A 17949-nucleotide genomic window follows, 5' to 3' on the forward strand; every position below is an offset into this window, starting at 1 on the left:
ATTTATATAGATATAGATACAATATGGAATATACTTACTTCCTCGGGTTCCCGAAAGTGTTCTGTTTCAAGAATAAATAAAGTCAAATTTAAGAGTAACAAATATTTTTATTTCTTGCTTTTGAAGTTCATATGTCATGCTGTGTTATAGCCTACAGAGACAATAATTCTTCTCGTGATTCATGGCATGCGCACGCTTTACTGACTTCACGACAGTACAAATTTCAACGTTAAGCACCACTTATGCGGCGTAATTTTAGTGTCTACTGACTGACTGACGACACACTACTGTATAGTACTGCGAGTGATTAAAACAGGTAACCCATCCAGGCAGCCTTTGCCCCCCCCCTTTCGGAGAAATAATAGAAACGGACAATCTAAACCTTGGCATACACAATATTGAATAGCATAATTTAAGCGTGGATTTCAAGAACCCTGTAAAAATTGTCTTAACTTTCTGTCTATTTTAAAATCTGTACCTTCAGTATACCTTCCAACTCCATCTGCTTAATATTTTAAGCGTTTAAAGGATTAGGCAATCACTTACCTGCCGCCGAGAATAAACGTGTTTGACCAAATGAATTTGTCGAGAAGAGCCAGTATCGCTGTGCCTATAAACTACAAAAACTATATAATCGTTACGAACAGTTTTATGCATTTCAAAATAAACCAAAAAGCTTTAATTTAAGACCCACATATGGTCATTAATGTTCAGGAATTAGAAAGATAAGGGGTTTTTTTCTTATTGAAAAGAGTGAAGAGAAGTAGTGAAAATGTTGGCGTAAGGTGTTTTTTTGTTGTTGTTGTTGTGTTTTTATCCTGAAGGCATGTCAGATGTCAACATAACGCTTCTCGTTTAAGTTATTATATAAAAAGTATCCAAGACTATTATCCTCATAATGTTCGAAATTACTTAGGAAATTAATCAGAAAAGATTTATTTACCTGTCTAGAACAGTTGACCATTGAATATTAAGTGAAAACACGCATTTTTCGTTATTCAAAGTGTAGAGGAAAAAATAACTATATATATATTTCTTACTTGTCCAAAACAAACTCTATATTTATCAACTTATCAATTTTGTTCATTTTGATAGTGTAATAAACGTTTATGATTTAGTGCAATGGTTTCGTGGTACATGGAAATAATCACCTTTGAATCTAAATGTTATAAAATATCACCTCTTAAGATACACCAATTACATTTAATAGAAACGCTAATAAATGTGTAGTTTGATGGCAGAGACAAATCAACGTAGCTGGTTGTGATTCAGAAGCTTTACTTGGGTAAATCCTGCCACTATTCATTGTGTTTAAGACGTGGAAGAAAATCTCTTGTCTTGAGAGTCTCTCTCTCTCTTCTACGCATCAGGCCTTCTCAAATCACAAATTTTATTATGCATAGGAAGCTTAGCCATGTCGTAGGCAACGGGCCTGAAAGACGAATTTCTTAGCGAGTGTAGATAGTAATTCATTGCTGGGTATTGAAATCTCATGTGTACTCCCGGGGACTAAAGATAAGAATAACACGCATGTAGCTGCTGCAGCTGGACAAGGATCGATTATCTTTAACTAGAACTAGTCAGTATACACACACAGAGAGAGAGAGAGGCTTAGGCCTACTGAGGGCTTAGAAGATTAGGTGGAGAAGTATGAAACTACTGATTGTTAAATAAAATGTATTTTGCTAGAAATGTAATTTGCATGGGATGTGATTTTCTTGGAGAATGCGCTTTTGTGAAAAAAAAACAACAATATATATATATATATAATAACTACAAATATTTCATTTTAGCGAAGGATTTTAAACAAAAATTCGTTCATTCCAATCAGCGTTTCATTCTGTGAAATGTTTACTCGTGATAGATTTTAAGAATTTGAAAATGAAAGTTTGGAAAATTACCGATTGAAGTGATGCGATGTGAATGGGCGAAACATTCAGATGTTTTAAGTAAAACTGTGTAATACTGGTCGTATTAAGGATAAAAATAATTCCTTTATCACTATCGCACGTGAAATTCTATGCTAAAGCGTCTGTCCGTGAAATTGTTAAAATCTGTGATGCAGTTTCACGGACCATGAGTTACTGTGTAAACGAGTTATTTCGACTGATGATACTATTTTGTTTTTTCTTCCTGATCGAACAATGATTGCAAAAGCTTCCCCCTTTATTCGCGAAAACATCAGACTATAAAAGTAGAGATGCTTACGTTATTTTTGATCCATTACTGACAACTTCATTCTAATCGCACTACATGCTTGAATTATCAATGTTATGTACACCAGAAACAAAATGTGGAAATGGCAAAATATATTCCTGTCGCAAGGTTTACGCAAATTGCTTTAGGCTCAAAAACTCAAAACATAATATATTATATTTATTAGTTACGACTAACGTAATGAAAGATTAAGTCAATAAATGAATTACAAAAAAATGGAGATGTTTTTGTAAGAACTGAGTAAAAAAAAACCCTTTGGAGTTCATAGAAATATATTTCTACACTAATTCAGTGTTACAAATATCTGTATTATTAAGATAGAAAATTCTGATGCTACAATGTCCTGACAAGTACAGTGTTCGTGCTTTATTTAAAGCCAGTTAATCATATTTCATCTTACTTGTTACGACTGAAGCCATATGCTCACAAGTGATTGAAGTGAAGCCTGGAAACATTTGGAAATTAAAAAAAACAAAAAACTTTTACGTTCTTTACAAATTCGTGTGTGTTTTAATTACCAGAATCATGGTATGGCCATCGTTTTCGTTTTTGTTTAATCAAACCTTTAACAGAGTTCGTTAAATTTAACTAATTGTATTGATCATGGTGAAATATTATATATATATTTTGCTATATTAAATCACTAACAGAGTATTCGGTCAGTGATTGTTAATGGTATTTTATCTAGAATTTACACTCAACCACAAAACCCACTGAGAACAGATTTGCTCTGCAACAACGTTCCTGTGACAGCAGTACCATCTGGGGGAACGAACAATGTGCCAACTACTTCTTCAGGCCCAACCTATAGCAACCCGCTTCCAGTGTTCTGCGGTACTCCCAATTCCACCACTGGTCCTATGGTTCCTGTTACCAATTGCGTCAACCCTCAGTTAATTCAGGCCTCTACGTCCCACAACGCTAAAAGGCCTCCATTCTCTGCTACTTCCGCTTTCACTTCCGCTACCATTTCCTCTTCCCGTTTTCATTTCCGGAAATCATGCAGTCATCGGTGCTCATGGAAAATGGCAACAATTGTCTTGATTCTGGTTACTATTGTTCTCACCGCCACAATGGCATATTTTGCTGGTATGAAATTTGTTTAAACTAGTATTTTTATCTTAAAATGTCCTTTAACAGAGAAGCAAATCACGGTTCATTTTATTGTGTGTAGCACTAAGCTTACAAAACAAAAAATATTGTGTATATCACTAGGGGGCAGCCTACAAAGCATACAAAAATTTGAATCGTTACTGAAGAATATTCTAGAACTGCTTTTCAAAACAAATTTCTTTAACCATTAGGCTCGGCATGACCAGGAGGTTAGGGCGCTCGACTCGCAATCTGCGAATTCGAATCCCCGTCGCATCTAATATGTTCGCCCTTTCAGCCGTGGGAACGTTATATTGTGACGGCCAATCCCACTATTCGTTGGTAAAAGAGTAGCCCAAGAGTTGTCGGTGGGTAGTGATGACTGTCTGCCTTCCCTCTAGTCTTACACTGCTAAATTAGGGACGGCTAGCGCAGATAGCCCTCGTGTAGCTTTGCGCGAAATTTAAAACAAACAAACTTTAACCATTATAATAATTGATGAATAAACAATACCGTGTAAAGTAATTTACAATAAAATCTAAATCCGCATTAACGGAACAATACTAAATTTATTTGGATACTAATTTCAACATTTCACATGACCTCTTCAGTCCAACGTTTGTTTTGTTCTTTAACCATGTTTCTTGAAATTGTGAATTAGAATAAAAATGTTTACTTTTAACCTAATTTTACCAATATTCACGTTGTGGTTTTAATAAAGAAAAGAAAAAAAATGTGTTTAACGGAAGCGAATGGTGGTTCTAACATAAACGTAATTCCGGCATGTTTCACAAGCTTCAATAAAAATGCTAGAACAATATGTGATATCTCGATTAGAACAAGGACAACTAGATTGAATTATGAATTTTAAAATTATTCCTCCAATGTTTAAAACCAATCTTCCCTTTTAAAAACGGAAGCTGGTAGGATATATTATAATTTCTGTACTTTCTTGTTAACAGAGTCGTCTAGTAACTGGATAATTTTATTAATTATAGTAGTTCGTCAGTTTCACGTGCTAAAATGTACATTATCTGTTTCGTAACGTTCAGGAAATAAGGGATTTGTTTTGTATTTGTCAGCCACGAGCATTTTGATGGTAAGTCCAGAGAGCAATAAGCCTTGCATTGTGGTAGATGACGGGGAGAGATCTCAAAGTATGGTGAACTTTATAACTCCAGCTTCAAAAGGTAAGGCCCTAAACTTATCATTACATTTGTTTTCACTACAATACACATTGTAGTTTTTGTTAGGAAGGTCTTTTACTTTTTTTACGAATGTTTCTATTTTGAAATGAAAATGTCCCCCGATGGGTCAGAGGTAAATTTCTCGACTTACAATGCTAACATCCGAGGTTCGATTCTCTGCTAATAAAACAGCTAAAATATAATTATAATAACATTTATTTGGGTTATTAATATAGTTTACCTTACGTGATTTAAGTTTGTTTTAAGATATCAACATAATCCATTAATTTAGTTTTGTCTTTCATTGTTACCACCTAGTGGCTCAGCATTACGTTTCCAGACATACAATGCTAAATTCCGAGGTTCGATTCGCTGTGATGGACAGAGCGCAGGTAGCCCATTGCTAATAAAACAGCAACAACAGCCAAAATGAAATAAACATTTATTGGATTATCAAAACACATTGTTTTAACTGAGGATTAAACTAGGTTTAGGATATCAATATAATATTTATTATTGTCTTTTATTGTTAGAAAATCTGTGTAATTACTGTTCCCCCTCAGTGGTAAGTCTGACGGCTCACAACGCTAGGATTCGGGTTTCGATACCCGTGGCAAACACAACACCGAAAGCCTATTGCGTAGCTTTATGCTTAGCAAAAAACAAATCATTATTGTTTAAAGCCGGACAAGATTTAAATTCTTCTATTTCCGGGATTTTCAAATTACTTGTCTCATTGCTAGCAACAGCTATAAATAATATTTAGTATTACAAATTTTACGAAAAATATTATTAAAATACCCTTTGAAAGAGTTAATTTAACAACATTAGAAAATTTCAAGCGAGAAAATAACGAAGTGTAATTATTTTTCTCCGAAGTTTCTAGATTTTGTATACCATTTGCCAGATAAAGCTGTCTGGTAAATTATGTTTTTGTTATTGTTGCTGTAAACAAATGTAGGTACATCAGTGACTTATATGTAACTATGGTGAATGTAAAACTTTTAGTTTATTGTTCTAAAACTATATTGTTGAGGAAAAAGACATTATTTAATATATTCGAAACTTCACCATTTTAAAATAAGAGAGCTTTAAGATTATCATTCTTTTTGTTATGCTTGATTGTATATTATAAACTGTTATTAAATTTAGTAAATTAATAAAATAAATTTGCCATCTAAGATAATTAATATACATTTAATCACCGTTATCGATAGATTTGTATGGATTTTCTTGAAAAGTTCAACAAAGGCTTTAATTCTCATCTCATGAAAGAAAAAGTGTTACACTATTTTATTAAAGTTTAACTTATTTTAGCATATTTAAAAACAGACAAAAATACAGTTTATTAATTAATGTTAATAACGAAAACAAAAACACACCTTCTGCTGAGACTAAGCTTAATGCAGTGATTACAAAAACAAAAAACACAACAAAATTAAAACCTTCTTGGCTACCCGTACCATTTACAATATATGTTTATTGTAATTGTAAACTATTATAAATTATGAGTAAAACTTAGGGTACCTCACAGTGACATGTCTGCGGACTTATACCGCTAGAAACCGGGTTTAGATATCCATGGTGGGCAGTGTTCAGATAGCCCTTTTTGTAGCTTATGCTTATATACAAAACAGACAAACAAAACTTAGGGCTATTTCCTTAAAAAACCCAAAAACTACTATTCCTAGAAGCTTTCCTTTGTGTTTTAATCAAAGTTGCACTTAGGATATATAGGCCGTTTCCACCACAGTGATCAAACCCCGAATTCTAGCGCTCATTAATTGAAACAATTCAGTTCTGGAGTTGACTTTTGGTGTATATATATATTGAAAAAGAATTTTTAAAAATCCAGTGATATTAACTAACACGCCTACATTCAAGACTTTATCAGTGGATATTTTTATATAACGAAGTATTTTCAAATTGTTTGCTTGTGTTTTTCTCACTACGTATCACAAGATACGTGTAAATTAAATGTGTGTTTTCGTGTGTGTATAATTTCTCCTTCGACCTATCAAAAGTAAATTATTTTGATAACTTTCGTGCAGTACTTTACCTTAAAGAAAGTAGATGGTCTGTAAATTTTGGCTTATGTTAAGAAAAAGAAATGTGTTGTCGATTCCAAATCAAGTTCCGGATAAGTTCTTGAAGGAGAAAATACTTTCATGCCACATTTCATTTCATTACATTAAATTTTTCTTTTCCATTACATTTGTTAAGCCTTTGTCTGTTTGCATGGCTTCTTTAAATTCTAAGATACTTATCTGCTTAGACTGTATACATTGAACTTCTGATTAAAATTTTGAATGTATGTTCTTTACCTGAGGCTTGACCTATTTTAATTAATAATTCTGGTTCGTTAAAAGGAGATGTAAATCCACAGTCTTGACCAGAATGTTTGCATATTTTGAAACAAATAAAATCGTTATTAATAAGATGGCATACAAATACACATAGTGCTGTCAAACTGAGAAATGCATATTATATTTAACATCTACATATGTAATTTGTTTAATGAGACAGGTTCTATGGACACCACGAGCGATTTATTAGAACATCAAACAATATACCAGGCACCTGTAGAGAGATGTGTGATTCATCATTTCATCTATTACAATAAAACTTTACCAAAACATATATATCGACAAAATATAACATCAAATTATTATAAGTAGCGTCTGTAACCTTATATCAGTTCATATTAAACATTAAGTACTTGGTTGGTCCTCCTCGTACTCTAATATCCCCCGCAAGATACGTGGCATACTGTAGATGAGGTTATTGATGTAATTCACTAGAAGGCGTTGCATCTCAGCCACAGTAGCTGTTTTAGGGTCGTGGATAACAATTTTCCAGCTAAGTTCTAAACAGCAATTCTCAATGGGATTACAATTGTGGGATATTGCTGGCCATGGCAATCTTATAAAGTTCTCCTAGTTGAGATAATTCTGTACAATACGTGCACTGTGGGCAGTGGCATTGTCCTTAAGAAACACAAAGTTATTGCCAAACCTTGACTTTGCATATGGAAGTAATTTCGTATCCATGTGATGTCTGTAGGAGGCGCCGTTGACGTTACCCTGGAGGGTATGAAGAGCAGTTTTTCCACCATAATGAATAGCTGCCCAAACATGTACTGCACCACCTCTAGTGTGTTCTCTGTAGAAAAATAATCTTCCCTCATATGTTATCCAGGCAAACGACGAACACGAATCCTATCATTAACTTTAACAAACAGGAAACAGGACTCATCTGAAAAGATGAAATTTCGCCATTGTCTTAACTGTAAGTTGGCATACTGTCTTGCCCAAGTAACACGATAACAGCGGTGAATTCTGGTTGATATAGATTTGTAGATAGCCCTTCTTGCAAAATAATCTTGTTCGATCAATCTCCTATTCACTGTTCTTCTAGATACTCTGGAATGAATGTGCTCACGCCATTCCTGTCGTAAGGTGTTGAAAGATTTCTTTCGACCTTGACGTGTTAACCTGATCAAAACACGGTCATCGCGGCCAGTAGATTTTCCTGAAACAGTGTTTCCTTTAGTCCGATGACGTTTCAGGATTCTGGGTACAGTACATTGGGGTACCTTACTGTTGTGGCAATGTCTGTTTACTTAATACTATTTCTCGACAGTCGAAATATTTGACGCCTGAGCTGTTTCGAAAAAAGATTTTACCAAAAGCACACCCTAAGTGTTCAAAACAAGTTTTACAGACCAAAATAATAACTCGTACATGTTTGTCTGATCATACGCTACCTTCTCTGTTACTACTCGGGCATTTACTCAATAACTACTCCATGCATGCATGCAGACAATAACATCAGTATAGAACAATATGCAAACATTTTAGGCAAGACTGTATTATTCTTTGACAAATCAACTGAATTCTTAACTCTGGTTTCAACGACAGTAAATATAAGGGTTAATCTGGGATTTAACAAAAGGGTGTCAAGAGAGACACATGTGACAATCCTCATTGTGGAGTGAGTCCTCACACTCATTGTCCAGGTTAATTGATTTTACCATTCGAAACAGATTTATTTCCCTGCTGTGTCTTATTAGTGATAAAGTTCAATCTTATACGATCCGTGTTAATGAAATATAGTTTTCCATTATATAGGTTACTACTCAACCATATGTCCTCTTGGTTTATTATTCTATCACAACAGGAAATATTGGCTATTACCCATCGCCATGCCTCTCCATACCAAGCGATGTAGCCTACTATTCACAGATTGGTCTAGATTCATCCTTGTCGAAACGATTGGATTCTCGTCATTCTTGGACTGTGTGGTTCAACCAAACAAAATCTGCATGGGTTCGATTCAACTTGACTGCACCACGCAGCGCAAAGCTCGCTCTGTTTGCAAGAAGAAACTTTCCTCCGTCTTTAACAATGTATGATTTATTTGAAATAATTAACCCAGAACAGACTCGCTCTTACAGACGAGCTGCAGTGGTAAGACTTTTTTTTCTTCTTTTACTCTTCAACCTCACTGTTATCTTAAGACTATAGATTATAGATATGAAAAATGAATAAAACCATAAAATTTTACTTATAATTTTATTCATCAATGCTATAATCGAAACACTTGATGCTTATAGAGTATATATAATGGACAAAACAGGAACTATCTCACACTGAATAAGACCAGTATGGGAAAATAGAATTGAGAGGAAACTACTCTTCATTGTATTTTTCAACCACACAAAGAGAATTCATACGTATAAAATTAAAGTTTCGCCCACGTCAACCTTCCTTCTATATAATATCGACTTGATTCTGCCATACTGCTATTATTCTGTATGAATAATTTCCTGTTTCGTCTTGCACAAGAAACAAGCTACAGCTGATGAACGAAAAAAGTATGTATATATTTAGATACTGTGCCGAAAACGACGCTCTACAATATTTTTTTTTAACTGGAAAACGGAAGTCAATTATTGGCCCCAGTGGTATAGTAATGACTTATTCTTTATTTTTACATACTTTGCTCTCTACTGTGGTATACATTTCATTCCACATAAATTGTTTGTGAAACATTGAAAATGTGGTGAAATTAGTATTCTCCAAAGCTATCTTTTCCGCACTATTTCCTGTGGCATACTGGGACAACAGGTAGCAAGTAGACTCTTTTTGAATCTTTTGGAGAGCCATTTATTCGACTCGACTTTCTGTGATATTAATATTCTGATTCACAATTAAATACAAGTGCAACCCAAAACGAATGTAAAAGTAGGTTTTGGGGATAATTGGAACATAAAATTATTATACATTATGACTAGGGTTAACAGTGTATATAATCGTTCTTGTGACCTAATTTGTACAAATGGTTTAAATTTGCTAATGCTGCTTGTCCTTACATTGAGTCAATGCTTCACCAGGCTTGGCCCCAGTGGCACAGCGGTATGTCTGCGGACTTACAACGCTAGAAACCGGGTTTCGATACCCGTGGTGGGCAGAGCACAGATAGCCCATTGTGTAGCTTTGAGCTTAACTTCAAACGAAAAAAAAATAACCAGGCTTGACGGGCACAATATTTGGTGACTTGATGATGGTCCCATTCTATAAGATATCACCACGGGTTAGATTGGTATCTGTTTCTCAGAATGAGAATACAATTATTTTTGGACACGGTTTCGGTTCCAATCAGACGAGTTTCTGATGTGGGCTTTAATTTCGCCTCATTATCGTGATAGTTGTTAAGTGTGGTGACAGTTTGTAATGAGATATGGTTGGTGAATGATAACACGTCTGTCTCTAACATCTTAATTTACACAACTATACTGAGAGTGAAGATAAATGAGGTTCTAGCGATTCTCTTAATCAGTGACGTTCGATATTACAGATAATAAAACGCTTTAAAATCTGTTTTGAACAAGCCATCGGAAGTGCTTCTAAGAAATGTGTGTAACCTTCCATCCCCGCGGAGCTTCTCGAGTTTCATTTAACAACCAAGAAAGGGTATTAAGCTAACGAATGCTTCAGAATGTAAAAACGTAAAAGTTTGTTTGTTGTGTATTTTTTTGCAGTATTAAACATAAGCTAATCCAAAATGCCTGTTTTAATCATATTGTTTGTTAACGTATTGCAGCGGAAGAATTAGTCTTAAATGTCTTTCAGAACTCGGAAAACACTCTATCTGCCGTTCTGATTGATTGAAAATTGAATTATTCAAGTAACTGTAGCAAAGTCATTACAAGTTACATTATAATACCTTTTTAACGAAGTCTTTTTTTTATGTGTGTGTTTCCTCTACTAACGAGTGGTGTTGTTATTAGTGTTTTTGGTTCGTTTACCTAAGCTTTTATGCGCAATACTAATATGAGAAGCTTTACAATATCAGTGTTAACTCTGTTTTAAACAATCGATTTGGGTGTTTCGTTATTTGTTCAGTAAAACGGGAGCAATCCAATGATTTCTTTCACAAGAGGTAAAATAGTTCAAAATTAACATTTGGTATTTTATAGCATTAATTGATTTTACTTTCGTTTTATGTTTATATATGTATATTATTTTTCATATTTTTACATTCGCATTTGAAGTTTTAAAACAATTTTACGGTTTTACTGCTCTTAAAAACACATAACATAAAACCTTACTCTGTTGTAATATTCCTCCGTCATTTACCTTCCCGGCATGGCCAGGTGGTTAGGGCGCTCGACTCGTAATCTGAGGGTCGCGGGTTCGAATCCCCGTCACACCAAACATGCTCGTCCTTTCAGCCGCGGGGGCATTATAACGTGACGGACAATCCCACTATTCGTTGGTAAAAGAGTCTTACACTGCTAAATTAGGGACGGCTAGCGCAGATAGCCCTCGTGTAGCTTTGCGGGAAATTCAAATAAACAAATCATCATTTACGGTCCTATAGTTGTAATGTGTCCACTATTGGTGTCGTATACTTTTTTTCAATATAATTTTTTGAAATTTGAAAGCCAGTATTTATCTTAATCAAATGAAATTAACGTGAAGTATCTCTTGCAGTTGGATATAAATTTTCTGGAACCCGCTAATTTCATTCTATATTTAAATCAGTTTGAAAGCCTCACATTTATTTCCAGTTTGTTACTGTACACTTCCATCTAAAAAAGGTGTTTTTATATCTACTTTAACGTTTTTGAACAATAATTGCTCGAAACAACAGAGCGAAAAAATGAAAATTCACGTTTACGCAATTCGTTGTATCAAAATTCCAGACTTTCGAAAAATCCTGTGTACGTTAAACAAACGTAAGATGTACAGATTGCAGGACTAAAAACTGATTTGGAATTTTACCTCAGAAATAATGTGAAATTTGTTTTTTACATTTACAAAATAATATTGTCTTTATCTTAGATTTGGAACAAATCTTTTGATATTGATATAATCACTGCTGACAATCTAATTGAAAGAAGATACTTAAAAAAAAACGATATATATTTTTTAGGCGTCTTTATACGGATAAACCATATTACAACGCAATATTGCTGGATAGTACGACTTTTATGTCTAAACACAGTTTTCGTTCATTTCTCCCAAAACTTTTCTGTGCGGTATATTGAACATTTTTAGGGTAATGTCAACAGCAAGTTTCTTTTAGATATAAACCCAATTTTTTCTCAATAAATTAAAGCTATTCGGTGATATTTGCCTGTTACAACGAAGGTTTATGTAACTAAAGAAAATAAATATACTTTCATCATAACTTCATGTATTTATTTCCAAGCGGTATTAGACGGCTACATGAGGGGGGTGTTGTATTTAACTACACAGAAACGGTTTGACGTACGTGCAGAAAGACAGTTTTTCTTGACTAAAAACAGGAGTTTTGTTTGACTAGAGCGCGATTATTTTCGTTGGAACCATAACCACTAAAGTTCATCTATCGTTTCTTAAGTAAGTATCCTTGGCTGCTGGTCGTCATTCTCGTTTGTCTTTTATCTGACCTTTTTATGTCGAACGAAAAAGCCAACGTCAGATAGTCATAATGTAGACTGCTGCCGTTTTGTGTCTTTCTCTTTATTCGTGGCTTTTTTCCAAATCTAAGTTTTGCTAAGTTCACCATTTCACTCGTGTCGTATCTAATATTTTGATTGATTTGTCTGGCAAGTAAGTCTAACCCTTGATAAGGTAAAAGTAACGCTCAGCTTTCATCCGTCGTTATTATGCTTTAAAGAATGTATGAATTTTTATTAACCTATATTACGTCCGTTGTAAAATCAATAGATGTGCACATAATTTTTATTAACCTATATTACGTCCGTTGTAAAATCAATAGATGTGCTCATAAAACCTTTTGCTATTATTTCAAAATGTTCAAAGATTAGTTTTATATATGGGTAAAAAAAATTATTCTTTAAAGCAGCTGGAAGAAGTGAATTTTCTTCATTATTTGGAACCCGGCCCATGGTACATTTCTATCATCAATGATGACCAGAAGGAAGCAACTACGGTTGCCTTTCATCCTTCAGTTGCAAGTAAGTGATTTAGAGTTAAATATTCCTTTTTTCATTAATAAAATTCCCTAAAAATGTTTTTTTTTCGAAAATAAACTAATTATATAAACATACGTTATATAAACGTATTGTAAATCATCTAAAAAACAAACAAACTCGAAAATATGCAGTAAACAATTAGCAGATAAAGATGTTAATCTTTGGAATACAATAATAATAAAAAAATATGCCCTCTATCGACCTTTTTGTCACCATGTAATTAAGATGTCAGATTTAGGGTAAGCGTTTCTGATCAAGGTGTTATTCAATGTTTCATATGTTTTACTTATTAAAATACATATTATAAATAGTATAAGTAACGAAAGGAAGGAATAATTAATATAAATTTCAATTTCATAATGCCCATCTCAGATTTAATATATTTTTTGACAGTTTGATCTCTTTATTCTATTTGATTTGTTCAGATGCTAGTTTCATCACTATTTCTGCATGCTTAATTTATATCTATTAAATATTAATCTCGTTATATGTTCAGCTGATATCTTACAAATTCTAAACTCGGTTGGTTGATATCTCGCAGATATTGTTGTATTGAAAATATTGTAATCCAAATATCAGATTAAGCTTCATTTTAAGCATTGTACATTCCATATTTAGCGTTGATTGGATGGTATAAACAATATGTTAATCGTTTGTTATACAGATGACGTTCCGACCACGTGCCCTAACAATTGCAATCGTAACGGGAACTGCCAACTTGGAAAGTGCCACTGTTTCCCAGGTTACATAGGCCATGATTGTGCTGACAGTAAGAATATTTGTATAACTGACTCTATAGGATAATTATAATGATACTTAGGCCGTGTTTACACTTGGTGTTTTATTATTTTCATACTTTTAATTTCTTTAGAAAATATTCTTGTTTTGAAAGTCTGTTTAGTCGAATTCTGGTTAGGAGTGGCTTTAGTTGAATATGACGTTTTTGCCCTGTAACTACTTCTCTGCTTTAGTTGTATACAACGTTAATATCTTGTAACTACTTTTCTGCATTAGTTGAATACAGCGTTGGTATCTTGTAACTACTTTTCTGCATTAGTTGAATACAGCGTTAATATCTTGTAACGTACTACTGTGCTGTAGTTAAATACAGTGTTTATATCTTGTAACTACTTCTGTGCTGTAGTTGACTACAACGTTTATATCTTGTAACTACTTTTCTGCATTAGTTGAATACAGCGTTAATATCTTGTAACTACTTCTGTGCTGTAGTTGAATACAGTGTTAATATCTTGTAGTACTTTTGTGCTCTAGTTGAATACAACGTTTATATCTTGTAACTACTTTTGCGCATTAGTTGAATACAACGTTGATATTCTGTAACTACTTTTCTGCATTAGTTGAATACAGCATTAATATCTTGTAACTACTTCTCTGCTGTAGTTGAATACAGCGTTAATATCTTGTAACTACTTCTCTGCTGTAGTTGAATACAACGTTAATATCTTGTAACTATTAGTTTGCTTTTGGTTATTGTTTGCAAATACTTATGTCGTATGTTTTCATTACTATGCAGTTAGGCGTTTTAAAATATAATTAGATCTTTCTTTCTTAATTTATTTAAATGAAAGTTAAGTTGATAATTGTATCAACATGTAAGTAAAGAAAAATGGGGGAAAAGACTAAATATCATAACAATTCCCATTATTATAATTATCGTGGAGGCCAGATCCTCCAGCTAAATCTTAGTCGAGATTTCACAGGAAGACAGTTGATGTACTATTTATCCTGTTGAGTTTGGCCATGAGTCTTCGTGTTAAGAAAAAACACACAGTAGGAAATACCGCAAGACGTGGAAAAACAATAAAATAATGAAAAAAAAAGTGTTAAAAATTGTTTATGACAAAAACTTTATATTTATTTGCAACGTTTCGGGCAAAAGCCCTTCGTCAGGCAGTTTAAACCGTAGAAAAAGGCTTAGACATAATCGTTGAAGGGTTAGAATATAAAGAGATTCTAAATTACGTACGTACGGCGTGTAGCACGTTAAGAAAAATATTGTTATAAGGAACATTGTTGAAGCGGTTCTATAAACAATTTTACAAATGGAGAACAAGTGATAGAAATTGGATTTTAGAAGTTAAAAGGACAGAGAAAAGTAATAAACATAAGTTCGAAAAATGATAAATATAGTAATTTAATAATAATAATAATGCTTTAGCCTAGTCGATCTGTAGAACTTTACTTTTGCTGCAGACCAACACGAACTGGATTTCCGTGTTAAGAAACCCATCGCTATTCGTAGCTCCAAACCTACCCTCATCGAGAACTATAACGCAGGAAAAAGTTTTTTTTAACGTTTTAGTGGCTGCTACTAAAAATAACACCTTTAAACCGTATTAATGTCTCTTTGATGCAAAACCCTCCAAAGGATCATGAAATACTTTGGAGCTCTTCGTAATGGCTGGTATCAATAAACTTACTGATATAAAGTTCAGGATATCTGAAAGATTCTAAAAGTATTAAGCGCTACACTAAAAGCGATTTATCCATAGAATCTTTTGATACGATTAGGTGGGATGGAATGTTTCGGAGGCATACAATAATCATTCCTTTTTTTAATCCATGAATCTATTTCCTCGTGCCGGTGGCCTAGCAGTAAGCGTGATGGCTTTATAACGCTGAAACTAGAAAAAAAACACACAAAAAATGTGGTTCGATACCCACGGTGGGCACAGCGCAGATAGTCCGTTATGTAGTTTTGTGTCTTAAAGAAACTATTTCTTCATAACGTCTTGTTTTCAACTGATCGTCTGTAGCTGCTGCTAACCATTATAAGTCTCCTTAAGAATCAGTTCACTATGGAATTTGCTTGCAAAATCGCAAAGGATGGGCCATCCATCATCTGAAAATGTGCTGTTGCAATGCGTTTGATAATATCGTGTTCACACACGCACACATACACACACATATATATATACATACATATTTCTAAAGTGGGGGACGAGAAAGGTTATATTTAAGAAAAATTTCACCTGCTATTTAACAATCACTAGCTATAAAAAACTTATTTCCTTTGTCACTCTGTCGAGAACGCTTTCACGCTCCTTTTTTGGTAATGCTCAACAATACACATCGTCGCTTAGCAACAAAACTATCACCTAATTGTTCTTAGGCAAACTATGGTGTTTATGTTGAATGCTCAATATTCATGTTGATTTGATAGAAAGGTTTGCTTTTTATTCTGTATTTTTTTATATAACAGCAAAATGGTTTAATTCAGAAGTTTTATGACACTGAGTTGTAGCCAAAAGCAAAATAAAATTTACCAAGTAGGGTTTCAGCTAGTCCTTACGTTACGTTTATGTATTAGGTCTAATGCTTAAATTAGACTACAAATAGGCCTACTATTACGTGTTTAAAAAGTTTTAAGTGGTAAATACATGTTAATTAATAAATATTCTTTTGCTTTTTTAACACATACATTACCTACTTGGCCTTAAAACATAAAGGAAATAAACGCTTATTACAACCAAATATCTATTTTTTATTATTATTCATAAAGTTACTGCCATAATGGACAAGTAACTATAGAAAACAACAAACAAAAAATACGAAAAGAACTACACACAATGATTATCCATATGTTAAACCATATACAGTCGAAAAGAGTTGAAAATTTATGTCGGAATCCCCTCACTATGTTTTCTACTTCCTGACCTGGAATTCAGTGAAAAGGCTCAAGAGTACTATTTAAGTCTCTTTCAAAGTGCACACATACTTTTGTTCACGATAACATTTCATTTTTCTGCGTAGTTTGTACTAAAAATGTGGTGATTAAAGAATTACTCAGAGTCTGATGAAATAAGTGAAGAGTAGGTTCATTTTGGAGGTACAGACAAATTCGTTTTAGTTAAATTTTATAATTTTCGTTAATTATTCAACAATTGTTTCCTGTCATTTTTGACGAGCTTTTATACTAGTGCTAAATATTTGATCAATTTTCGTACTAATATACCGACACCCTGTTTCTAAAGCAAAGGTACTGAATTTCTGAGTTAATTTTATATGTATACTAGCTGAGTTATCTGGCGTTGCGCGGTGAAAATGTATAGATCGGTATATTTTCAGCAAATTATTCAGTAAGTAGACAAAAGCTGTGATGCGAGAAATAAAAAAGCATTTAATCAAACAAGGCTTTATTTGAAATTAGAATGTACAATACTTCTTTATATACAACATTGCATGTTTTTCCAAAAGGAGAGTATACATAAAGATTATTAGCTATTCCTACTCTAGAGTTGTTCCTACATACAGTTGACCATGAGAGAAGTAGTCTTCTTGTAACTGTAGCCCAACAACTTTCACTGTTTGTCTCTGTGATTTGTTGACCGACATAGCAAAACTTAATCTTACTGGAAATTGTAAGCGCTTAAACTGAAACGGCATCTCTGATGTTATTAGAAATTTGAATTTGTGCTTCAATGACATGAGGCTGTAATGCCTTTATTATTAATCTGGTACCATTGCAGAGCTTAGGCTAATCTAAATTTGGTAAAAGCATTACAAGAGCTCCAACTTTAAGTTGTAGTTGGTGAGGAGGCAATCCTGGAAATTCCAAAGAATTTAGAAACTCCGTTCGATAGTTGACAACTTCATTTTGATTGATAACTGTATCAATTGATTTGTAAATATAAGGATTCCCTGGAATAATCTGGAGTAGTTGTTGGTTGATAGAATTAATTGTCACACTTTTAGGTGCCAATATTGCTCTTTCACACAACCAAATAAAGTCTTTGTAGTGATAACTAAAGTTAGTAAATACTTTTCCTGTTAATTCATTAACACTTTGGACCAGTGTGCTGATTGTAGATGTAATGACTTTGTTGCCATGGTCAAAAATATTTATTACAAAAAACAAATGGCGCAATAATCATTAATTGTCAGTTTCGTCATTAAATACTATACCAAATACAAAATAAATAGCACCATTAAATTTCTTGTAAA

General features: G+C 33.5%; 1 protein-coding gene across 1 annotated transcript in view; it reads left to right on the forward strand.

Moving 5' to 3' along the window:
* The window catches only part of LOC106457388 (teneurin-m-like), a 229851-nt gene that overhangs the window by 149436 nt on the left and 62466 nt on the right, over positions 1 to 17949 (forward strand). The window contains exons 6-10 of the mRNA XM_022383293.1: positions 2868 to 3306; positions 4392 to 4499; positions 8676 to 8965; positions 12852 to 12966; positions 13649 to 13753. Coding sequence (XP_022239001.1) covers positions 2868 to 3306; positions 4392 to 4499; positions 8676 to 8965; positions 12852 to 12966; positions 13649 to 13753 — 1057 coding nt within the window. The remainder of the gene's footprint in view (positions 1 to 2867; positions 3307 to 4391; positions 4500 to 8675; positions 8966 to 12851; positions 12967 to 13648; positions 13754 to 17949) is intronic.

Source organism: Limulus polyphemus, unplaced genomic scaffold (genome assembly GCF_000517525.1).
Source record: "Limulus polyphemus unplaced genomic scaffold, Limulus_polyphemus-2.1.2 Scaffold324, whole genome shotgun sequence".
NCBI lineage: Eukaryota > Metazoa > Arthropoda > Merostomata > Xiphosura > Limulidae > Limulus > Limulus polyphemus.